At 42.7% G+C, this 25,823-nt stretch overlaps 1 protein-coding gene across 3 annotated transcripts in view; it reads left to right on the top strand.

Moving 5' to 3' along the window:
* The window catches only part of LOC119895913 (inactive serine/threonine-protein kinase TEX14-like), a 118,551-nt gene that overhangs the window by 17,676 nt on the left and 75,052 nt on the right, over window positions 1-25,823 (top strand). For all 3 annotated transcript variants that reach the window (XM_038709329.1, XM_038709330.1, XM_038709328.1), the window contains exons 8-12: window positions 662-757; window positions 4,628-4,751; window positions 10,727-10,905; window positions 13,825-13,976; window positions 15,342-15,532. In XM_038709329.1, coding sequence (XP_038565257.1) covers window positions 662-757; window positions 4,628-4,751; window positions 10,727-10,905; window positions 13,825-13,976; window positions 15,342-15,532 — 742 coding nt within the window. The remainder of the gene's footprint in view (window positions 1-661; window positions 758-4,627; window positions 4,752-10,726; window positions 10,906-13,824; window positions 13,977-15,341; window positions 15,533-25,823) is intronic.

The raw sequence follows: 25,823 nt of genomic DNA, 5'->3' as shown, positions 1-25,823 counted from the left end.
CCACCAGCCGGTTTGTACTCTTCACCTCAGTTCTTTTTTTATGGTACATTTACAAAACAGTAGCTGACCAACAGCATTTGCATTTCACTGATAAATTCTGATAACATGCTGTATTAACACATTTCAGACACATATCTACCGTTCAGCTGCACTATCTCTGGCTTCACTGTCCACTCTGTCTAATCTTTAAGCCGTGAACAGGGCTGTGGCCTCTTCCTCTTCCCAGTCTTAGCGTCTGTGGCCCTGGAACTAGTAGTACTACAGAATGAGTCGGTTACCTTTTTACATTTACTTGTATTTCAGCTAAGACCTTTGATTTTTTCTGTCTCTGAACTTTTCAGCCCGACCCTTAACGTTTTCAAACTCTGCTTTTCCATTTTCTGTTGTAGCTCGTGTTTCAGCTGTCAGTGTCACTGTGGTGTGTGAGTGAGACGGATGGGGCGGGGATAAGGGCAGCGAGATGTTCAAATGGAATAGACCAACAAACCTGGCCCGTGTCGCTCAACCTTCTGTCAACATTTTTATTATTAGTAAAAATGTATAGGCTAAGGAAGGCAGCACACTGGCCTGGAGTAGGCAATTTGAAAGTAATGACATTTTCTTTAACCCAGAGATATTTTATTACATTGATCACCAAATTGATTGCCATTGTGTGTTTCAGTTACAGCTGGAGGGGCTCCAGGGTGACAGTAAAAACAAAGAGGGACAGTCAGACAGCCTATTTGGACCTGCTGCTTATAGAACAGGACTACTGCAGGTAAGAGAACTGGATGTGTGTGGGGAAAGAACAAAAACTGAGAGAGAATGATTTTTGGTTGGTAGGGGAAGAATGTGTGTGAGTGAGGGATGAGGGAAAATAACTTTAGACAGAAAGGTGTACGTAGGCATTTCTGATTAGATCTTGTAAGTAAGGTGTGCTGGAGAGGACCAGAGGCCTCCAGAATTTGAAGTATGTGGTCAGGAATTCTCTGCCTGGAAGAGGTGGAGGCTGCTCCAAAATGGAACGAATGCCCAGGGTACAGTTCTGAGGATATTTCGGATTTGAATAAGATTTGGTGAAGGTGGTGGTGAAACTAGAAGCATATGGCCACTTTCCCCATCTCTTTGACAAACAGAGGGTCTTGGGAGGAAGCTTGCCTAGCTAGTCTAGAGTCCATGTATATTTACAAATGGACTTAGGTATTCAGGTCGAAAGATGTAGACGGGTTGCGGTAGACCAGACTGGTGGCCTTGCTGCATTTAAGGTGATTAATGAGAGTGTTGGCGGAATGAATGGAAATATTAGACATGTTTCCATGTTGAGTTGGATGATAGTTGAGGTTAGAGGCAGTAAACTTTGAGCAATGCCAGCAAAGCCAAAGAATGCCAGAAGAAACATGGAAGAACGACTGCGTATGGAGTCAGATAGCCTATGTGAAGGGTATTGATGCAGCGGGCTAAGAGGTCTGAGGTGACACCCAAGTTTCTCACCACCCTGGTTGGAGTGATGGTTGAGGAGTCACTTTGTAGTTTGATGTTATGGTGGCTAGATTGCTTGGCTGGAATGACCAAGAGTTCAGTCTTAGAATCAGAATCAGCTTTGTTGCCAAGTATGTGTACACATACCAGCAATTTGACTCTGGATTGTACAATGCTCACAATGTGCTTACTTATACAATAACACAATAATACAGTAATAAAATCAAACACAGGCTTACAGGTTACAGGTTAGCAAACACGCTATAAACAAAACAGACAGATTGAGACAATAGTGCAATGAGCAGAATGCAAAGGATGCAGGAGTAAATTGATATTACCATTATTGTTATTATTATGTACATGTCAGAGGTGGATGTGATATACAGGTGCACACACATGCATGAATACATGTACACAGTGTGATGAATGCAAAGAATGCTGGAATAAAAAAGTATTATGTGCAGGTGTTATGTACATGAGGTAGGTGGATTTGGTATACAGTATACAATATGATAATATGAACAGCTCTGAAATAGAGAATGATGAATAAATGATAAGTGGTAGTCAGTAAACAGGTGGCTGATTAGAGGCAGAGTTACTGGGTTATTGAACGGGAATTGTTCCTGACACTGTGAGTCAGAGTCAGCTGTTTGTTTGAGTGATGGCTTGTGGGAAGAAACTGTTACTGAGTCTGTTGGTTTTGGCGTACAGTGCTCTGTAGCGCCTGCCAGAGGGAAAAAGCTGGAACAGGTTGTGTCCGGGGTGAGATGAATCTTCAGTGATGTTTCCTCCCCGATTCCTGACTCCTGAATGGAGGGCAGGTTGGCACCGATGATCTTTTCTGCAGTCCTGACTGTACGTTGTAGTCTGCTCCTGTCCTTTTTGGTGGCAGATCCAAACCGGACAGTGATGGACATGCAGAGGACAGACTGGATGATGGCTGTGTAGAAGTGGATCAGCAGCTCTTTAGGCACAGTTTTGAGCGTGTTCAGCTCCAGGTTGTTCTGGCCGCACCAGAGAGCCAGCTGATCAACCTCCCGTCTGTAGGCTGACTCGTCACAGTCCCGGATGAGGCCGATGACCGTTGTGTCTTCAGTGAACTTCAGGAGTTTGACAGATGGGTCTCTTGAGGTGCAGTCGTTGGTGTAGAGGGAGAAGAGGAGGGGGGAGAGCACACACCCCTGGGGGGCGCCAGTGCTAATAGTCCGGGTGCTGGATGTGATGTTCCCCAGTCTTACCTGCTGACTCCTGTCAGTCAGGAAGTTTGTGATCCACTGACAGGTGGAGGCTGGCACAGTGAGCTGGGTGAGTTTGGTGCTGAGACTGTCCGGGATGATTGTACAGAACGCCGAGCTGAAGTCCACGAACAGGATCCTTGAGTATGTCCCTGGAGAGTCGAGGTGTTGCAGGATGTAATGCAGTCCCAAGTTGACTGCATCATCCACTGACCTGTTAGCCCTGCAGGCAAACTGCAGGGGGTCCAGCAAGGGGCCTGTAATGTCCTTCAGGTGGGCCAACACCAGCCTTTCAAAGGACTTCATGACTACAGATGTCAGGGCGACAGGCCTGTAGTCATTTAGTCCAGAGATGGAGGGTTTTTTGGGGACCGGGATGATTGTGGAGCGTTTAAAGCAGGAGGGAACTTCACACAGCTCCAGTGATCTGTTGCAGATCTGTGTGAAGATGGGGGCCAGCTGGTCTGCACAGAGGTTCAGGTAGGATGGTGACACACCGCTGGGGCCAGGAGTCTTCCTGATTTTCTGGCGCACATCTTCTTCACAGATCATGATTGCAGGTGAGGAGTCAGAGAGGGGGGGTGACAGCGTGGCAGTGGGGGAAGGTGATTGTTTGAAGTTGAAGATGGAGCGGGGGACCGACAGTCAAAACCATTCAGCTTGTCAGCCAGTCGCTGAGTACCAGCAGAGTTGGGGGATGGTCTCCTGTAGTTAGTGAGTGTCTGCAGGCCTCTCCACACTGACGCAGTGTCGCTCGCTGTGAAGCTGTTTCCTAGCTTTTCAGCGTAGCTCCTCTTTGCTGCTTTGGCCTCTGTAGTCAGAGTGTTCCTGGCCTGGTTGTACAGGACTCTGTTCCCACTTCTGAAGGCCTCCTCTTTGGTCTGACGAAGCTGCCTGAGTTTCGCTGTCAACCAGGGTTTTTGGTTGTTGTATGTGTGGAAGGTTTTACTCGGCACACACATGTCCTCACAAAAACTGATGTCACAGTGTCGGTTAGTTCGTCAAGGTCAGTGGCTGCAGCCTCAAAAACACTCCAGTAAAACAGGCCTGGAACTCCAGCTTTGACTCGTTGGTCCATCTTTTCATAGTCTTTACAACAGGTTTAGCAGGTTTCAGTCGCTGCCGGTTGGGTTAGGATGAACCAGACAGTGATCAGAGAGCCCTATGGCTGCACGGGGGATAGAATGATAGGCGTCCTTTAATGTTGTGTAGCAGTAGTCCAGTGTGTTAGTGTCCCTGGTGGGACACTTAATATGTCTGTACTTTGGGAGTTCGTGGCTGAGGTTTGCTCTTTGTCTCATTTTTCCTGTGAGCTCCGTTACGCGATCCGCCCAGAAACGATTAAATCCCGGTAGGTGAAGTACGCTGTCCAGGATGTGTTCAGTGAGCCAGGACTCAGTAAAACAGAGGGCAGCAGATCAGCAGAAGTCCAAGTTAGTTCTGTTGAGGAGCAGCAGTTCATCCATTTTGTTGGCCAGAGAGCGGACATTCGGCAGGTGGATAGAAGGCAGCGCAGTGTGAAACCCCGCTGCCTCAGTTTAACCAGTGCGCCTGCACGTTTTCCCCTTCGGCGTCTCCGGAGGATCCCGTACAGAGCTGCTTTTCCTCCAACTAATAACTCTGGGAAAGTTCCAGGTTCGATCAGGAGCGGTGGAATAGTGTGAGCAGTTGAAAGTCCGATGTTTAAGAGCTCTTCTCCGAAAGAGTGCAAAATTTCTAGTGCGTCTGTTAGCCTACTTTATTTTTTCCACACTTAACCATTTTATAAAAGCAATAGCTCACTTCAGGCCGTGATATACCACGGCCTGAAGTGAGCTATTGCTTAAATCAACTCTGTGTTACTAGAACATTTTTTACTGTGCTTCCAAATTTCATTGTGTGCTCCTAAATTTTGCTTATGAATATTTTGGTGTGTATGTGTGTACTGTACACAGTCAGCTGTTCCACCCACAACTACTGCAGCTGATGGCCGTGAGTCTTTCTGATGACCTTCAGAGGACCAGTCTGGTGTTTGAGCCTGTCAACGTCGGAACTCTGCACACCCTACTGCACAACAGGGTAACACCTGGAGGATTTTACAGTCCATTAAGGCACACAGAGTACATAAGATTTATGCTGTCATTTTGCTTGGGTAGGATATAATACCACTCTAAGGCTACGTTCAGACTGCAGGCCAATGTGACCCAAATCCGATTTTTTTGCCCATGTGTGACTCAGATCTGATCTTTCTATGACCGTGTGAACAGGCTAAGTGACATGGAACCTGATTCCAACCACTTCCATATGTGGTCCAATCCAATACAGATCGGATCTTTTTAAATGCAACCTCAGTCTGGACACTCTGTTTGCATTTGATGTGACTTTGACGTCACTGTAGAGCAGCTGTTCTGCTGTAGACGGAGCCGCGCTGAACGAAAAAGCTCCACAAAAAGCCTTTATTATACATGTGGCTCTCTTCCTTCTACCTCGCTATCATCTGTTCACAAATTCCTTTTCTTATACCTGAAATTCACTGGACCGGGGCTCTCTTCTGAGTTACGTGCATGCTACTTCTCTGAGTGGACACAGAGTGGGGACAGAGCGGGGGGGGGGGGGGCAGTTGCGTTGTCCAGCGGCAGAAACCGCTGCGCAAACCGCATGCGCAGAAGAATAACACGACATCACACGCAGCACGCTGTTGCAGGCTACAGAAGTAAACAAGGAGCAAGTACAGAATGACATGTGTGAAAAGTTGTGAACACTTGTCATCATTCTGGAGAAATGTGATCCGTGAGAGGACAATAAAAAACGCATGTCCCCCGTGAGCTAACCGGAGGTAACCTCTGTTGCTCCTTGTTTACTTCTGTAGCCTGCAACAGCGTGCTGCGTTTGATGTTGTGTTATTCTTCTGCGCATGCGGGTCACTTTCAGGCCACGGACAGTTCACACTGGAGTCTGATACGGACCACATTTAAACTATAATGTGAACTGTCAATCAAAAAAAATCGGATCTGGGAGCATTAAGGAATTACGATGTTTTTCAAACAAAAAATGAAGTAACCAAGGGTTTAGTGTCTTGCACAGGGACACAGGTGTCTCTGGTCTCCCACACCAAAAGCATGTGTCTTATCCACTGATGCATTACCACCCTAATATACTAATGGTAACACCACAATTGTAAATGCTCCGTACTTGTATAGCACCTTTCTAGTCTTTTCAACCACTCAATGCGCTTTTACACTACATCTGCATTCACCAGTCATACACATTCGTACACTGAGCCTAAGTGCTCAAACGGAAACTAACATTCACACTCATTCATACACTGGCGGAACAGCAATTCGGGGTTCAGTATCTTGCCCAAGGACACTTTGACATGCAGCCTGGAGGAGCCGGGGATTGAATCGCCGACCTTCCAATTAATGGGCAACCCAGCTCGACCTCCTGAGCCACAGCCGCCCAATTGGCTTCAAACTATTTGTGATTTCACAAAATTATCTTGGACATACACATCTTAAACTGAGATTTAAAGCTGCAGTTGGTAACTATTCAACACACAATGCAAAACATTAAATTTACATTTAAATGATGCTGTCTCAACCAATTTTGACAAATCATGTAGAAAATGATGTTCCAATTAAAATTCCAATGACCAAACATCATTAGGTGTTTAATTTGATTGGCAAAATACTGTGTCAGAGTATGGTGGCTGAACCTTCAAAAAAAATTTTTTAATCCAGAAAGAAGCTGCAAAGAGTGTACCTCTTTTGAAAAATCCCATTAGCCACCTGAATTCCAACATTGGCTGCTATTTTCAAATATTTTACACCATAGATTTTCATTGTCTCGGCTGATTTAGATGATTCTAATTTTTAATGACAATGACAAAGGAGATGAACATGAGAAGTGTTGGCCGTCTTTCTCAATGACCTTGTCCTTCAAAGCGTCACGAGATGCTAGTTCCTGGTTCCATTCCCTTCAAGATCTCTGTAAATCTGGCTCTGCCTTTTTCATATGTGCCAACCAGTTTGGCTTTGTTAGTGTGAGCAATGTTGTAAAACCCAATAATGTAAAAAATCTTTTAACTCCATCAAAAATGAAATAAAATAATGTAATAAATGTCTTAACCAAAATTTTAATTGTTACATTTACGGGAGGTTATTAAATTTTCTTGCAGAACCTGATAATGTAATAACAGGATACCCAGGGGTCTTAAAAGTATTAAAAAAAGTCTTAAATTTCATATTCTAAAAATAAGGCCTTAAAGTATTAAATTTCGTTTGCAAAGGTCTTAATTTTTTCTTGGCCTTTCAATTAAATGAATGCCATAACTGTTATCTGGCAGTACAGGTAACATTACTGTTTACATCAATGTTCAGCTTTACGCTCTGGACTGTGGAGTGTTTGCGGTGCACGAGCTCCGCCATCCAAGCTCTGCGCGAATCAGTCAGTTGTTGGGAAAGAAAATAAAACGTCTCTGACGTGCTACTAATAAGCTAACGTTAGCTGGTCGGCTCAGAATGGGCAAGGGTCTGAAGTTCAGAAAGCCAGAGATGCGGACAAGTTGGCGGACAAGGCTGAGGGCAGTGGCGCTGAGGTTAACACATCAAGAGGATCGGTGTGCGAGTCAGTCACACTGTGGGGAGCGCTAATGGTAACAGTGGAGCTGGAAGACTGCATGCAACAGTAATGGAGAGAAGGGTGTATGAGAAGAGGACCGTGTCTGTGTCTCGGCGTTGTGCCACTGTTGTAGGGTAACATTATGTGAATGGAAACATCCAACATGCGAACACACATTAAACTACATCACCCAGATGGGCCGATCACCAAGATGAGGAAAAAACTAACCGGAGCACTCCTCCTTATCCCCGCTGCTTTCAAGCCAACACTATATTACACTATCAAGCAGCCTTTGGATGCAAAAACAGAACAGGATGAATAATCACTGAAGCAATTGGCATTTACATTGGTATTATATATATATATATATATATATATATATATATATATATATATATATATATATATATATATATTTCATTACCTTATCCAGCCAAGATGTAACTTATTGTAACAAATCATACTGCACAATTTATATTGTATTTTTGGTTTCACACCATAAGAGTTCTTAGTGCGACAAATATTGTGTTCATTTCATAGGTGTCATTTACGCTGGGGATGCTGGGGACATGTCTCCATCACTTTTTTTTAAAGCATTTGTTAAATATGTTTGCAACAAGAAATGTTAAAAAAAAATTTAAATGCTTTGAGAAAACATGCAATACAAATATAGAAGAAACAAATGTGCATTTTCCAAAAGAAGTAACTTAATCTAAGAAACAAGCTGCATTATATTCTGTTTGAATTGTCACCTGAATTTTCTGTTTCACTTAATATAAATAAGGACAATTCTGCCATAAATTGGTGCAGACAATGTCTCCAGAATGCAGGACGTTGAAGTGTTTAATTTTCTAGGGGAGGACCCCCAGACTCCCCATTTATTTATCAGCATTGAATATTTTATCAAAATAGTGTTAAAATCTTCTTCTAAAATCTTCGTCTTGTTCCTCTGAACCCAATATTGTGCATTGTGCATATGAGTGCAAGTGTATTGCACAAAGTCATGTCCATGATTCATTTTATTTCACCAGAGTGCAAACACACCCCAAATAGCTGTGGTGTATTAAAAATGAATGTGAGTATTATAATAAATTGTTTTATTAAATTCAGGTAACTTTGTAAATTATAATTTTCTTGGGCTTAAAATTCATACAGATTTTCCATTATACGGTGGTGAAGTTGGCATTAAATTTCATCCTAGGTGGTATTAAAAAGGTCTTAAAAAGTCTTAAATTTAACTTTGAGAATCCTGGGGGTACCCTAAATAAGTATTGTATATAGTATATGAATCTGTCCGGTTAGGATGCATATGCGATTCGAATCAGTTACCTGTTTTGGTGCAAATGAAAGTGACAACAGATGCACTGGAGAGGCCCAAAAAGGGTTTTGCAGGTGGTGGCCACAGACAGTTTTTCTTTACTGATCCTTCCTGACTGATCATTCTCTAGTTTAGCATTTTTCTAGTGTCCTTGTCACCACTGGTAGCATGAGGCAGTATCTGCAGCCCATTCAGGTTGCACAGGTAGTCCAGCTCATCCAGGATGGCACTTCCATATGTGCCATTGCAAGAAAGTTTACTGTCTCCCAGCCCAGTCTGAAGAGCATGGAGGAGATACCAGGAGACAGGCCGTTACACTACGAGAGCTGGACATGTTGTATATTGGAACTGTAGAAGGGCATCAACCCAGCAACAGGATCGGTATCTGCTCCTCTGTGCAAGGAGGAACAGGAGGAACACTGCCACAGCCCTATAAAATGACCTCCAGCAGGCTACTGGTGTATATGTTTTCGACCTATCTCAGAAACAAACTCCATGAGGGTGGCATGAAGGGTGTGCTCACAGCCCGCCTCTATTGGTGCTTCGGAGGCCTGTTGAACTTTCAACTATTTTGTTTGTCGAGAACTGGTGTGTAATTTAAGTATTCCCTTCATTATTTTGAGCAGTGTATAATATTAGAATAAGATAAGTTGGGTGCGAAAACATTCAATACAGATCAATGCAAAACATAATATTCCGATTTTTTGAGCTATATAGTGTGTATAATTTCATGTTATTGGAAAGGGGGCAAATTTAGTGTGTAATATTCACAAATAAAAAGTACTGTTTTAGACATGATTATAGCATTGCCTCTTTGAAAGAAATGACTTAAATGCAAAAACAGTGCATTACCAAAACATTAACACAATATTGGTGGCATGCTAATACAATATTTGCCAAGTTATTACAATACTGTGAAATTATTACACTATTGTGTTCTGCAAAAATAAGGTTAACCAAATCAATCCAAAAAACCGAACCCCAGTTAATACAGCTAGAGCTCTAATTACACTTGTTTGTGTGGATGCCTGACGTTTCTACAACCCAGCAACAAAACAGTTTTCATTCTATCCCCCTGTTCACCAGACACAATGTGTGACACATTAATAAAATACTCCTCCATTTCAGTGGAATGATGTGATTACTCAGCAGTAGTCCTTTCAGATCACGTCCCTCTTTACTGATTTAGGAATCACTTCCTAAATGTGAAACGCACCAAAACTGGAGTTTAAACACTAGAATTATTATCTTTTACATGGAGGCTATTCTGCAAATTGACCGTCAACACCCCTCATCTAGACCCATTTTTCAGATGGAGAGACTAGAAACAGATATTTTTTGCCTGTACTTAACTTGTTTTTAAGGCACATACACAGCATACCCTTTTATCTTGGTCTTATCTATATTTCCTTCTTTACAGACTTTTATAGACAAAGGAATAGTGTCAGAAACAAACATGAAAAACTACCTACAGGCATTTTGTATGTAAACAGTGCAACAACAACAACAAATGCATCATTAAATTTAAAAAATAGACATGGTGTGTAAAGACAGTGGAGTGAGAGCCACGATTGTCCCTCTCCAATGCACACTGGGGTCAGGCAGCAGTAAACATGGCTATGCTTCTGAAGTGAATGTAAATGCTCCGTATTTGTATAGTGCCTTTCTAGTCTTTTCAACCACTCAAAGCACTTTTACACTACATCACATTCACTCACATACACTGAGCCTAAGTGCTCAAACAACTAACATTCATACACTGGTGGAACAGCCGCAAGAGGCAATTCAGGGTTCAGTATCTTGCCCAAGGACACAACATGCCAGCCTTCCAAATAATGGGCAACCTGCTCTACCTCCTGAACCACAGTCGGTCCCTTGTGCTTTTTTGATAATCTTTCCACTGTTTCAATGTGACAGTTTTTACAGCCACTGTTAAGTCCTTTTGGGGTTGTTTCCTGTTCAAAAGATGGGGAGATTATCACTGGCCTCTGAATGCTAACTTTTGCATTGTATTGCTGCCCTTTTAAACTGTGGACAGTAAACAGTACTGTATTGTGCGTGTGTGTGTGTGTGTGTGTGTATGTGTGTGTGTGATGTCTACTCCCTGTCCCTGCAGTGTGCAGATTTCCCAGTGCTGCAGGACACATTGCTGCTGTCAGTCATATTGCAAGTTGCTGAAGGTCTGCAGTACCTCCACAGGGGAGGCCTGGTGATGAGGGCCCTGTCTTCCCACAGTGTGGTACTCACCAAGCTTACAGTAGCCAAACTAACCGGTTTAGGCTATTTGGTCCCCAGGTAGGCACACCAGAGCTCCAGACTGTGACCAAATGCTCACATTTTGCGACCATTTTTTGAGACAGTGCAAGTACTAGCATATGTGCGACCTGCACATTTGACAACATTTTTTTATTTTTTATTTCATTTCGAAAAAAGATGAGGGAGCAAGTCTGCACCAGGAGATTTCCTGTTTTGGCCTGCTGTTAATTGTCAACTTGACTAGTTGCAGCTATAACATGCAAGCAAATATAGTAAGCAGGAGAAACCTCCGAGTCCGTGTCTCTTTCTCTCTCTCTGTCTCTCCGCAAAATATACGTTGGTGACTGTTAATAAGTCGGTGTTGGCCACACACTGTGTATTATTGAGACCCTGCGGACAGCCTGGACCCTCACCTGTATGCTTTCAGAACCAACAGACCCGCAGAGGATGCCATCTCCACTGCCCTCCACTCAGCCCTCACAACGCCTACATCAGAACGCTGTTTGTGGATTTCAGCTCAGCATTCAACACAATCTCCCCATGAATCAGCAAACTCAGCACTCTGGGTTTAAGTACCGCACACTAGATACTGGACTTCCTCACAAACAGACCCCAGTCAGTTCGGATTGGCGGACTCAGCTCCTCCATTCTAGTGCTCAACACTGGAACCCCCCATGGCTGTGTGCTCAGCATCCTCCTCTTCATGCTGTACACCCATGACTGCATCCCCCGACATGGAGAGAACTCCATGCTGTGAAGTTTGCGACACCACCATCATCGGCTGGATTTCAAACAATGATGAGACTTTATTGGGAGGAAACTCATAATCTTGCAGAATAGCTTGTAATCTTTGCTCAACGTCAGCAAAACCAAGGAGCTGATCATTGATTTTAAGAAGAAGGAGATAAAGACACCCAGTCCTGTCAGTGGAGCTGAGGTGGAGCAGGTGAACAGTTTCAGGTTCCTGGGAATCAGCATCACAGAGAACCTGACATGGTCGTCTCACATCTCCACGCTGGAGTAGAAAGCTCAGAAACGACTGTATTTCTTGAGGAAGCTTAACAAGTTCTTGTCAGCTTTTACAAAGGAGCAATAGAAAGCATTCTGACTGAAAACATCACTAACATGGACACCCTAACCCCAGAACTGGAGGGCTCTGTAGCGGGTGATTCAAACTGCTCAGAAGATCATTGGTACCCATCTCCCGAGCATTAGTGATATTGGTGAGGTGAGGTGCCTGCGCAGAGCCCAAAGATACTAAAAGACAGTACCCACCCAGCCACAGCCTGTTCACCCTGCTGCATTCTGGGAAGAGATATAGAAGTTTCTGCTGCCGCACCACCAGACTGCAGAGCAGCTTCTTCCCCCAAGCTATCAGGCTCTTAAACTCTTAATTCATCCTCAGCACTGCTCCACTGATGATAGTTTGATGGACCATCAAAAATAACATTACAAACCATTTTCTTCTAAACCAAAAAGGTAAAAAAAAATTATAATAATAACAAAAATATTTATCAGAAAACAAAAACTATTCACATTTATAACCATCAAAAATATCATTACCAACCATTTTCTTGAACACCAAAAGAGAATTGCACAATTTTATTTTTACATTGGCATTGTTCCATAATATTACCCCAACAATAGAAATACATCTTCTTTTAATATTTTTGTTTGCTTTTTGAAAGTAAACTTAAAAATACCTCTGAGGTCATATTCATCAGGTCATCTTTCCTGTATTGAAAAAACTTTTGGATACAATATGGAATTGACTTAGCCCTGAACATTATCTGCATTATTTATAATACAAGTCCTTTAATTTTATAACTCTGGAATTTAAAAACAGTGGATTTGTTTTATCACTGTAACCAACTTTATTAATATTAATACTATTATAATAATATATTAATAATATATCCCTTCTTTGTAGTAAGATTATTAAATTTTGGTTGTTTTATAGCTTGCTCCTAATAGTTCCACACAGTAAGAGATATAAGAAAGAGTGAACAATAAATAATATGCATAGCTTTATAATTTAATACATCTCTAGATTTATATAGGAGCTCTATATCTTTGATAGTTTTCCTTTCATGTAATCTATGTTTTTTCCAATTTAATTTATCAATCCCAACACCTTAGAATCTTTAATTTTTGATTTTCAAAAAACATAAATTTAGTTTTCTTGATTTACAGACAATTTATTTACATCAAACCAGCTTTTGAGGATTTTCTGCTCCGCTTCAGTAGTACAAAAGATCCTTAAAATTTTTCCCACAGCAAAATAAATTTGAATCATCTGCAAAAATGACACATTTAACAATCAGTAGTTTTAACAAATCAGTAATTTAAGCAAATTTCACAAAGGCTGCCGTCTGAAATTATGTTCTGTTAACGTAAAGTCATTTATGTGGTTATATAAACAACAACCCCAACAAGATGTCCCAATATAAAAAATAATGGATGAGACAGAAAAGTAGAGAGAAGACTACTAGTGTGTGTTGTGCTATAGGAGTATTACATTATAACACATTTAATGTCTGTGCCAAATGGTGAAAGTGGTTCTTTGTCTTCAGTGCTGAAGGATCATCAACAAAACCTGATGTTGATACATCCAGATAACCATCTGCCATCAAAGCTACCATCCCCCATTAACAGAGAGTCAACCTACAGCAAATAAAAAAGAGCACTTAAATGTGTTTTTTGTCTTACAAACATAAAATTGTTTTACCTTGTTGTTATTAGTCTGCAGTGAACAGAAGGTAGTAAATGTAAACATGTTATTTATTGGGGAGATGAAATTGGATGGTATTGTCATGAGAGACAGATGTGACAACATATAAATATTTCCTAATAGTATAGATAGGTATACTATGTTATGTCACGGTCCTGGTTAAAATTACGTGTGTGTGTGTGTGTGTGTGTGTGTGTGTGTGTGTGTGCGCATGTGCATGCCTTCAGCAGTGAAAGTACATGTGTCCAGTCCCCAATGTACATAGTCCTGCCACCCAGCCTGTACAGATGGGCTGCTCCAGAGGTCATTAAACAGCGACCCTGCACAAAGGAGGCTGACATCTACAGTCTGTGTGCTCTGATCCAGGAACTCTACACAGGTAGCTTTCACATCTTGGCTTCACATTTTGGACTTAAACATTGTTTGTTAGGGAACAAGATGTTGTCGTTCCTGTTGTTCTGAGAAATTCACAGTTACTGTAGTCTCTGTAATCACACAAAATAAGACTGAACAGGACACAATTGAAATGCATTTACATACAGTTACATGGTGTTTTTTGTCCTTTCTCAAGGTTTTGACTTAATTCTGAAGGAATAGAAAATTAGAACTGCACAGAACTGAGAATTTGAAGTAGTAAATGAAAATAAGTTCCTTAATGAACAGCGGGGAAAATCGGATGATATTTCCAACACAATTGTTAATTACAATGAGAAAAATTGCATTTCCTGCAGAAAATGTGTGTGAAAGCTGAAAGCTAAAATTAACTTACAAAAACACTGCTGAAAATTCAGGAGTCTGAAATTAAATGCTTCAATGAAATCTTAAAGCTCAATTGCATTACACTGCTTAACAACCTGGAAGCTAAACTGCTGTTAAGGGGAACCTAGTGGACCCAGAAGCATGCACTGAGACTCTGGTTTAGCTTGATAGTTAAGGATTTATTGAAAAGTAAGCTGAAGGGAATGCAGTAGAGTTCCTGGAGGAAGAGGGGTGAGCGGGCAGACACGAGGATCCAAGTTTCCAAGCACACGGTTCAGGTTGGGTGGTTCCTAGGGCGAGGGCAGCAAAACACAAGTATTATGTGAAGAATCAGAAAACAGTTTATCTCAACTTCTAGTTCGGAACTAGATGGCCGTAGTGCTTGTTGAGGTGAACGTACAATCTAGCAAGGATTGGATGTCAAGCCAGGGTTTAAAACAGGATTAGTTGATTAGTGTGATGAGCTTCAGGTGGGTGCTGCTCCAGGGAGAGTGAGAGAGTGAGAGAGCGATGCTGCACCCAGTGACCAGCACAAATTCTTATGTCCTATGTTTTGGTATAAAATGATGTATGAACAGTGAAGATTGTGGGAATTTCTAGAAGTTTTAAAAAATCTTCCCCACACAAACGTTGATGATAACATTTTAGCTGTTAATTGCCCAATACACACCCATTATAAACTCAGAAAAGGGCTGAAGCAGTAGTAGTCTATTGACTTACATTGTAAAAATGTGCTGAAAGCCTAATATTTTAATAGTTTGAATGGTTTCTGTAGCTGAAAGTATGCGTAAGTAGTAGCAAGGCAAAAAAACATACAGAGTAATTTTTACAATAACAGTGAATTTAATCAGCATCCACACTAATAACAGTAGTGTGATTGCCGAATCAGCATTCACACTAAAAACACTTGATGTAGTTATAGGGCATACAGTAGCTGAGTTTGCTCAAATAGAATAATGTCATAATGTTTCATACATTGTTTCAGACAATGAACCATGGGGTACAGTACATGTGGACTTGATCAAACAGGTGATGGATGCAGGCCAGGCCCTTGCAGTAGACAGCTGCATTCCACAGCCTTACTACGATGTGGTCCTGAAAGGCCTGCAGCAGCACCCACAGGACCGCACATGCAGCCTGCACAGCCTGTGCTACACACTACAACAGGACATCAAGGTTTGCCTAATTCTACGTGCTTCAGTCTCTGCAAGGTCAACGTTTGTGTATGTGTGTGTGTGAGCGCTGTTTCCATTCAATACCAAGACTAGGACAGCCCGCCACAGTCTAATTTGTTCAGCCATGGTTTCAAAATTAGTTGAAAATATTGTCACAATTCTTATAATAATATTAAAGACCTCTAACATTGTGTTTTGCGCCGCTGCTGTGAGCTCGCATGCTCACAAACTTTGGCCCCTGAATTGAGCAACCACTTTTCTTTTGAGGACACTTTAGACTGCAAAAACACTTCTGACATGTATGCCAAAATTTGTGAGGTTTCTAGCATCCTTAGCCCCTTAACAAATAGCTTCCTGTTTCATGGCGAATAATGGCTCGCAGCGGCAACAACTGTTGCCGTGACAAAAACTCAAAAGCTTTACAATGTAACATCATCAAGGTCTTAAGGCTTTCCTTTGAGATAGATCTGGCCAACCTGCTAGGAGGAGTATATTAAAGTTTAAAACATGGCATTTCCTGTTGCCAGTAGGTGTCGCTATGACTGAGTGAATATGATGATGTACCTGTCTTGAGGACAGGACTCTCATCAAACCTGTGAAGTATGGGACAGATTTGACCATGTACAGTCCATTTACACACCACTTCCTTTTTCATGGTGAAACAAATTTCAATGGCACACCAGAGACACGCCGTTTGATGAGTTCTAAAATGCTTCACAATTTAGGAACACATGGTTCTTTAGGTTATACTGCCCAAATCAGTTGTTTTGATTTATTCTCTAGGAGGGTTTTGGGGTATGGGTTCTGCAGGTTTTGTTTCAGGTCTAGAGATGATGCGTCTGGCCCCCAAATTTCATACATCTAATGACATGGCCTAAACATACTTGAAAACTCACCAAAATTGTGACATGACAAACATGTCAGAACCGGTGAAAAATTTCGTATTCTACAAGTTTCGCACATGGGCGTTGCAAAATGACTCGCTAGCGCCACCTAGAAAATTGGAAAAAATTAGCCCCTCGTTCACGTTCAACCTACATGTACGAAATTTTCTGGGGACATGTATCATATCAAGACGCACAAAAAAGCCTCAAGAACCCATAGCCTAAAGTCAACAGGAAGTCGGCCATTTTGAATTTTACGGCCATTTTTGGATGATTTACACACTTCGTACTTTAACGAACTCCTCCTAGGGATTTAGTCGGATCGACGTCAAATTTGTGCTGTGCCTTCTAAAGGCATTGACGATGAAAAGTTGTGCTATTTGCGCGTTTTCGTCAATGGGCGTGTCCGTGGCGTCGATGATTCGCTATGAAACAGGAAGTTGTTGTAACTTCAGTGTACATGCTCACATCTGGACCAAACTGTACATCTAGGATGAGAGTCCCGCCCTGAACACATGTACATGCCGACATTCACCCACAGTCATAGCGCCACCTGCTGGCAACAGAAAGTGACCTTGAACGAAGCAGCCCCCGTTGCACGTTTCACCTACGTGCACGAATTTTCTGTGGTACGTGTATCGTGTCCAGACGCACAAAAAAGTCTCTTGGAGCCATAGCCTAAACCCAATAGGAAGTCGGCCATTTTGAATTTTACGTCAAATTTTGGATGATTTACACACTTCGTACTTTAACGAACTCCTCCTAGGGATTTAGTCCGACTGACTTCAAATTTGTGCTGTGCCTTCTAAAGGCATTGAAGATGAAAAGTTGTGCTATTTGCGAGTTTTCGTCAATGGGCGTGTCCGTGGCGTGGCGTCAAAGATCAACTCTTCGCCATGACACAGAAGTTGTTGTAACTTCAGTGTACATGCTCACATCTGGACCAAACTGTACATGTAGGATGAGAGTTCCGCCCTGAACACATGTACATGCCGACATTCACCTACAGTCATAGCGCCACCTGCTGGCACCAGAAAGTGACCTTTAACGAAGCAGCCCCCGCCGCACGTTTCACCTACGTGCACGAATTTTCTGTGGTACGTGTATCTTGTCCCGACGCATAAAAAAGCCTCTTGGAGCGATGCCCTAAAACCAACAGGAAGTCGGCCATTTTGAATTTTACGTCAAATTTTGGATGATTTACACACTTCCTACTTTAACGAACTCCTCCTAGGGATTTAGTTCGACCGACCTCAAATTTCTGCTGTGCCTTCTAAAGGCATTGAAGATGAAAAGTTGTGCTATCTGTGAGTTTTCGTCAATGGGCGTGTCTGTGGCGTGGCGTCAAAGATCAACTCTTCGCCATGACACAGGAAGTTTTTGTAACTTCAGTGTACATGCTCACATCTGGACCAAACTTTACATGTAGGATGAGAGTCCCGCCCTGAACACATGTCCATACTGACATTCACCCACAGTCATAGCGCCACCTGCTGGCAACAGGAAGTGACTTCTAACGAAGCAGCTCCCGCCGCACGTTTCACCTATGTGCACGAATTTTCTGTGGTACGTGTATCTTGTCCAGACGCTCAAAAAAGCCTCTTGGAGTGATGCCCTAAAATCAACAGGAAGTCGGCCATTTTGAATTTTACGTCAAATTTTGGATGATTTACACACTTCGTACTTTAACGAACTCCTCCTAGGGATTTAGTCCGACCAACCTCAAATTTTTGCTGTGCCTTCTAAAGGCATTGAAGATGAAAAGTTGTGCTATTTGCAAGTTTTCGTCAATGGGCGTGTCCGTGGCGTGGCGTCAAAGATCAGCTCTTCGCCATGACACGGAAGTTGTCGTAACTTCAGTGTACATGCTCACATCTGGACCAAACTGTACATGTAGGATGAGAGTCCCGCCCTGAACACATGTACATGCTGACATTCACAGACAGTCATAGCGCCACCTGCTGGCAACAGGAAGTGACTTTTAACGAAGCAGCCCCCGCCGCACGTTTTACCTACATGCACGAATTTTCTGTGGTACGTGTATCTTGTCCAGACGCACAAAAAAGCCTCTTGGAGCGATGCCCTAAAATCAACAGGAAGTCGGCCATTTTGAATTTTACGTCAAATTTTGGATGATTTACACACTTCGTACTTTAACGAACTCCTCCTAGGGATTTAGTCCGACCGACCTCAAATTTTTGCTGTGCCTTCTAAAGGCATTGAAGATGAAAAGTTGTGCTATTTGCAAGTTTTCGTCAATGGGCGTGTCCGTGGCGTGGCGTCAAAGATCAGCTCTTCGCCATGACACGGAAGTTGTCGTAACTTCAGTGTACATGCTCACATCTGGACCAAACTGTACATGTAGGATGAGAGTCCCGCCCTGAACACATGTACATGCTGACATTCACAGACAGTCATAGCGCCACCTGCTGGCAACAGGAAGTGACTTTTAACGAAGCAGCCCCCGCCGCACGTTTTACCTACGTGCACGAATTTTCTGTGGTACGTGTATCTTGTCCAGACGCACAAAAAAGCCTCTTGAGCGATGCCCTAAAATCAACAGGAAGTCGGCCATTTTGAATTTTACGTCAAATTTTGGATGATTTACACACTTTGTACTTTAACGAACTCCTCCTAGGGATTTAGTCCGATCGACTTCAAATTTGTGCTGTGCCTTCTAAAGGCATTGAAGATGAAAAGTTGTGCTATTTGCGCGTTTTCGTCAATGGGCGTGTCCGTGGCGTCGATGATTCGCTATGAAACAGGAAGTTGTTGTAACTTCAGTGTACATGCTCACATCTGGACCAAACTGTACATGTAGGATGAGAGTTCCGCCCTGAACACATGTACATGCTGACATTCACCTACAGTCATAGCGCCACCTGCTGGCACCAGAAAGTGACCTTTAACGAAGCAGCCCCCGCCGCACGTTTCACCTACGTGCACGAATTTTCTGTGGTACGTGTATCTTGTCCAGACGCACAAAAAAGTCTCTTGGAGCAATAGCCTAAACCCAACAGGAAGTCGGCCATTTTGAATTTTACGTCAAATTTTGGATGATTTACACACTTCGTACTTTAACGAACTCCTCCTAGGGATTTAGTTCGACCGACCTCAAATTTGTGCTGTGCCTTCTAAAGGCATTGAAGATGAAAAGTTGTGCTATTTGCAAGTTTTCGTCAATGGGCGTGTCCGTGGCGTGGCGTCAAAGATCAGCTCTTCGCCATGACACGGAAGTTGTCGTAACTTCAGTGTACATGCTCACATCTGGACCAAACTGTACATGTAGGATGAGAGTCCCGCCCTGAACACATGTACATGCTGACATTCACAGACAGTCATAGCGCCACCTGCTGGCAACAGGAAGTGACTTTTAACGAAGCAGCCCCCGCCGCACGTTTTACCTACATGCACGAATTTTCTGTGGTACGTGTATCTTGTCCAGACGCACAAAAAAGCCTCTTGGAGCGATGCCCTAAAATCAACAGGAAGTCGGCCATTTTGAATTTTACGTCAAATTTTGGATGATTTACACACTTCGTACTTTAACGAACTCCTCCTAGGGATTTAGTCCGACCGACCTCAAATTTTTGCTGTGCCTTCTAAAGGCATTGAAGATGAAAAGTTGTGCTATTTGCAAGTTTTCGTCAATGGGCGTGTCCGTGGCGTGGCGTCAAAGATCAGCTCTTCGCCATGACACGGAAGTTGTCGTAACTTCAGTGTACATGCTCACATCTGGACCAAACTGTACATGTAGGATGAGAGTCCCGCCCTGAACACATGTACATGCTGACATTCACAGACAGTCATAGCGCCACCTGCTGGCAACAGGAAGTGACTTTTAACGAAGCAGCCCCCGCCGCACGTTTTACCTACGTGCACGAATTTTCTGTGGTACGTGTATCTTGTCCAGACGCACAAAAAAGCCTCTTTGAGCGATGCCCTAAAATCAACAGGAAGTCGGCCATTTTGAATTTTACGTCAAATTTTGGATGATTTACACACTTTGTACTTTAACGAACTCCTCCTAGGGATTTAGTCCGACCGACTTCAAATTTGTGCTGTGCCTTCTAAAGGCATTGAAGATGAAAAGTTGTGCTATTTGCGCGTTTTCGTCAATGGGCGTGTCCGTGGCGTCGATGATTCGCTATGAAACAGGAAGTTGTTGTAACTTCAGTGTACATGCTCACATCTGGACCAAACTGTACATGTAGGATGAGAGTTCCGCCCTGAACACATGTACATGCCGACATTCACCTACAGTCATAGCGCCACCTGCTGGCACCAGAAAGTGACCTTTAACGAAGCAGCCCCCGCCGCACGTTTCACCTACGTGCACGAATTTTCTGTGGTACGTGTATCTTGTCCAGACGCACAAAAAAGTCTCTTGGAGCAATAGCCTAAACCCAACAGGAAGTCGGCCATTTTGAATTTTACGTCAAATTTTGGATGATTTACACACTTCGTACTTTAACGAACTCCTCCTAGGGATTTAGTTCGACCGACCTCAAATTTGTGCTGTGCCTTCTAAAGGCATTGAAGATGAAAAGTTGTGCTATTTGCAAGTTTTCGTCAATGGGCGTGACCGTGGCGTGGCGTCAAAGATCAAGTCTTCGCCATGACACAGGAAGTTGTCATAACTTCAGTGTATATGCTCACATCTGGACCAAAGTGTACATGCAGGATGAGAGTCCAGCCCTGAACACATTTACATGCCGACATTCACCCACAGTCATAGCGCCACCTGCTGGCAACAGGAAGTGACTTTTAACGAAGCAGCCCCCGCCGCACGTTTCACCTACGTGCACGAATTTTCTGTGGTACGTGTATCTTGTCCCGACGCATAAAAAAGCCTTTTGGAGCGATGCCCTAAAACCAACAGGAAGTCGGCCATTTTGAATTTTACGTCAAATTTTGGATGATTTACACACTTCCTACTTTAACGAACTCCTCCTAGGGATTTAGTTCGACCGACCTCAAATTTCTGCTGTGCCTTCTAAAGGCATTGAAGATGAAAAGTTGTGCTATCTGTGAGTTTTCGTCAATGGGCGTGTCTGTGGCGTGGCGTCAAAGATCAACTCTTCGCCATGACACAGGAAGTTTTTGTAACTTCAGTGTACATGCTCACATCTGGACCAAACTTTACATGTAGGATGAGAGTCCCGCCCTGAACACATGTCCATACTGACATTCACCCACAGTCATAGCGCCACCTGCTGGCAACAGGAAGTGACTTCTAACGAAGCAGCTCCCGCCGCACGTTTCACCTATGTGCACGAATTTTCTGTGGTACGTGTATCTTGTCCAGACGCTCAAAAAAGCCTCTTGGAGTGATGCCCTAAAATCAACAGGAAGTCGGCCATTTTGAATTTTACGTCAAATTTTGGATGATTTACACACTTCGTACTTTAACGAACTCCTCCTAGGGATTTAGTCCGACCAACCTCAAATTTTGCTGTGCCTTCTAAAGGCATTGAAGATGAAAAGTTGTGCTATTTGCAAGTTTTCGTCAATGGGCGTGTCCGTGGCGTGGCGTCAAAGATCAGCTCTTCGCCATGACACGGAAGTTGTCGTAACTTCAGTGTACATGCTCACATCTGGACCAAACTGTACATGTAGGATGAGAGTCCCGCCCTGAACACATGTACATGCTGACATTCACAGACAGTCATAGCGCCACCTGCTGGCAACAGGAAGTGACTTTTAACGAAGCAGCCCCCGCCGCACGTTTTACCTACATGCACGAATTTTCTGTGGTACGTGTATCTTGTCCAGACGCACAAAAAAGCCTCTTGGAGCGATGCCCTAAAATCAACAGGAAGTCGGCCATTTTGAATTTTACGTCAAATTTTGGATGATTTACACACTTCGTACTTTAACGAACTCCTCCTAGGGATTTAGTCCGACCGACCTCAAATTTTGCTGTGCCTTCTAAAGGCATTGAAGATGAAAAGTTGTGCTATTTGCAAGTTTTCGTCAATGGGCGTGTCCGTGGCGTGGCGTCAAAGATCAGCTCTTCGCCATGACACGGAAGTTGTCGTAACTTCAGTGTACATGCTCACATCTGGACCAAACTGTACATGTAGGATGAGAGTCCCGCCCTGAACACATGTACATGCTGACATTCACAGACAGTCATAGCGCCACCTGCTGGCAACAGGAAGTGACTTTTAACGAAGCAGCCCCCGCCGCACGTTTTACCTACGTGCACGAATTTTCTGTGGTACGTGTATCTTGTCCAGACGCACAAAAAAGCCTCTTGGAGCGATGCCCTAAAATCAACAGGAAGTCGGCCATTTTGAATTTTACGTCAAATTTTGGATGATTTACACACTTGTACTTTAACGAACTCCTCCTAGGGATTTAGTCCGACCGACTTCAAATTTGTGCTGTGCCTTCTAAAGGCATTGAAGATGAAAAGTTGTGCTATTTGCGAGTTTTCGTCAATGGGTGTGTCCGTGGCGTGGCGTCAGAGATCAAGTCTTCGCCATGACACAGGAAGTTGTTGTAACTTCAGTGTACATGCTCACATCTGAACCAAACTTTACGTGCTTGATAACTCTCCCACCCCTATGGAGGACCGATCCTGACACAGTCAGAAATAAATACAGAAATAAATAAATGCTCAATAAATAAATAAGCATCCAATTAAATACACAAAAAAATAAAGTAAATAAATAAATGTAGGTAGTAATTAAATTATACAAGGAGACATAAATGTATATATTTTAATTAGTGCCTTTACTATTCACCTTTGTTATAATTACCTTATTTGTTTATTCAACTTTATTTATTACTAATTTTTTTAATGTATTTATTTATGTGTGTGTTTTAATATTTTTGTCTGTTTTATTCTTCCTTTGTATTTATTTACCTTATTTATTTTCACCCATGGTATTTATTTCTGCCTGTCTTTTTAAATTTTTGTATGCATTTCTGCCTCATTATGCAAATGAGGAGGGGCTGTGTCTCAAGGGGTCATCTTCTCTGCTATTGGTGGACCAGTCAGACAGGAGAGCTCCTACTCTGCCTGCAGACATCAACGATCTTGCCCCTCACACAGTCAGATGGCTTCCTTCAGTGCGCTGAGGTGTTTAACAACTCTGAAGACAATACTACCAGCAATGTCTTCCTTCTCTTTTCACGTAGACGCTCCGACAGACAGTGCTTTCAGTTTGCTGCATGCATGGACACAGAACTGCGGTATAGGGAGAAGCACACGGTCAGCTGGCTGCAGCTAAATCTGGAGTGCACTCGTATTCAATTCTGTATGGTAAATTCAGTTTTAACGGAGCAGAGCGAGCTGACAGGCAGAGTTAGAGACTTTTTCTGTCCGTTTCTCTCTTTACAAAGACGCATGTTGCAGTCAGAGTCTTCTCTGAAGAGGGCAATGAAGTCTCAGTAGTACCCGATGCGAGCACCACATACAACACAATTTATCAAATTACACAACGGATATACAGTATGAAAATAAGATTGATTGGATTATACTCACAGGAAGTATAAAACCTGTTACATGCGTAACACAGTAATGTCAGGGAAATTACTTCACTTAGATTTAAGTACTGCAGTTGTACATTTGAAATACCTTCCTACCTTTCTGATAGGAAGCCTTCTTGAGGTGGTATAAAACATTTCTTCTTATATTCTGATTTGAGTTGTGGACAACTATGACCACATGAATTAAAAAAACATTTCACTGCCCAAGTCAGCTATAACACAAGTCTTGTTCATCAGACTACATGCTGTACAGTATTTGTGGACAGATTTTGTCCCAGGATTTATTATGCATTTCTTCTTCTTCGTTGCATGATTTAGAATAATAAGGTGAGAAATGGGTCTATTCTGAGTTCATCCTGTACTGCAGCAGCTAATAAAGTCCATTTAATCCCAAAAACGCTTTTCTTTTAGGCAGGCTGGAGCAGAAAACAACTCACCTTTCTCAAGTTGTACAGTAATGTCACATGTGTATGAAGGTGGATCAAACAAGCTAATCTTAAATGTCAAAGTAGAGAGGAGCCTAGTAGGCCTATTTATTTTCATTCATTACACAATATGAATAAGCTATGCAGACAGTTGTAAAGAAAGAACATCTTTTTCTTCTGTTCTCTACTTGTTATAGTTACACAGTATTAGGGGTGTGGGCTGTATTAAAAGTATCCACTGTTCTCCCATGCTCTAACACACAGTAACGATGAAATGTGTGCTGTTCTCACATTCTTCCTCTGTATGTACACATAAACAACAAGGCAGGGAAATATAAAAGGAATTTATTTTATTGTTTGGGTACATTATTGTTCAGTGTACATGCTCACATCTGAAACAAACTTTACGTGCTTGATAACTCTCCCACCCCGCAGACATCTACACGTCAACACCGATTTATATTCATAGCGGCAAGTGCTATGTAGCTCCACATAGGGGACACAGGAAGTGACATATAGCACCTTCATGCGGCGTCGGAACCGTGTAGGAAATTCACAGCCGCACCGGCAGAGCTCCAGAATATGCAACTCGGCCGGCTCACACGCGGACGCGCTACAAGTGCGAGGGCCCGCGCTACAGGTGCACTGCATGCCAGCCTGTTTATTACGTAGCTTACCCAACCCTAATTTGAATACATTTATTTACTCTGGAAGTAATTTTGTGACTGCATTACCTTTGTATGTTTCTTTTTTTGATGTCGTGATATATGTCTTAAATTTCATTCATAGTGGTCTTAAAAAGTATGACCAGGTGAAACCTGCAGAAACCCTGTTATCATTGTGCCCCAATTTCCTCACATGAAATAAAATCATGGATGCAAGCCAATTTCCTCAAACTCTACTGTGACAAATCAGACTTGATCATCATCGGCCTAGATCACTCACTAAAGACACTCACAACTTCTCCCTCACCATTAACTCGGTCTCCCTCCCCACACGTCCGCAACCTCGGATTCATTTTCAACAGCTATCTCTCCTTGAACACCATGTCAACCTAATCAGCAGAACTGCTTTTTTCCACCTTTAAAACTTCTCTGCTTCTGAAACCATCATTCACGCCTTCATGTACAATGAACTATTGCAATAACATTTTCGATCCAAAACACCGGTGTATGCCATGATAGTAATCAACTGAATCCACTCTCACGCTGAGTGCCACTTGTGAACGGTGGTAACGTAACTGGTAGGGATGCACGATAATAATAGATCTGATAAATTATCGGCCAATATATGGCATATTTTCATTATCGGAATCAAATTGGAAAATTTAGTAATCGATAAGAATCAAATAATGCTATAACACGTGTAGCTGCTGTAGTCGCGTTCTGGGCGTCATGTTGCTGCGCCTGGATAAAGCCACGCAGATGGGGTGCAGGCAGCTAGAGCCAAACAATTATGTTGTTGAAGGTTCGGATGTTTTTCA

This window comes from Micropterus salmoides, unplaced genomic scaffold (assembly GCF_014851395.1).
Source record: "Micropterus salmoides isolate LMB-PRFRI ecotype aquatic unplaced genomic scaffold, ASM1485139v1 Ms_hic_scaffold_9, whole genome shotgun sequence".
Classification (NCBI taxonomy): domain Eukaryota; kingdom Metazoa; phylum Chordata; class Actinopteri; order Centrarchiformes; family Centrarchidae; genus Micropterus; species Micropterus salmoides.
This window is presented reverse-complemented; position numbering and strand designations above follow the sequence as displayed.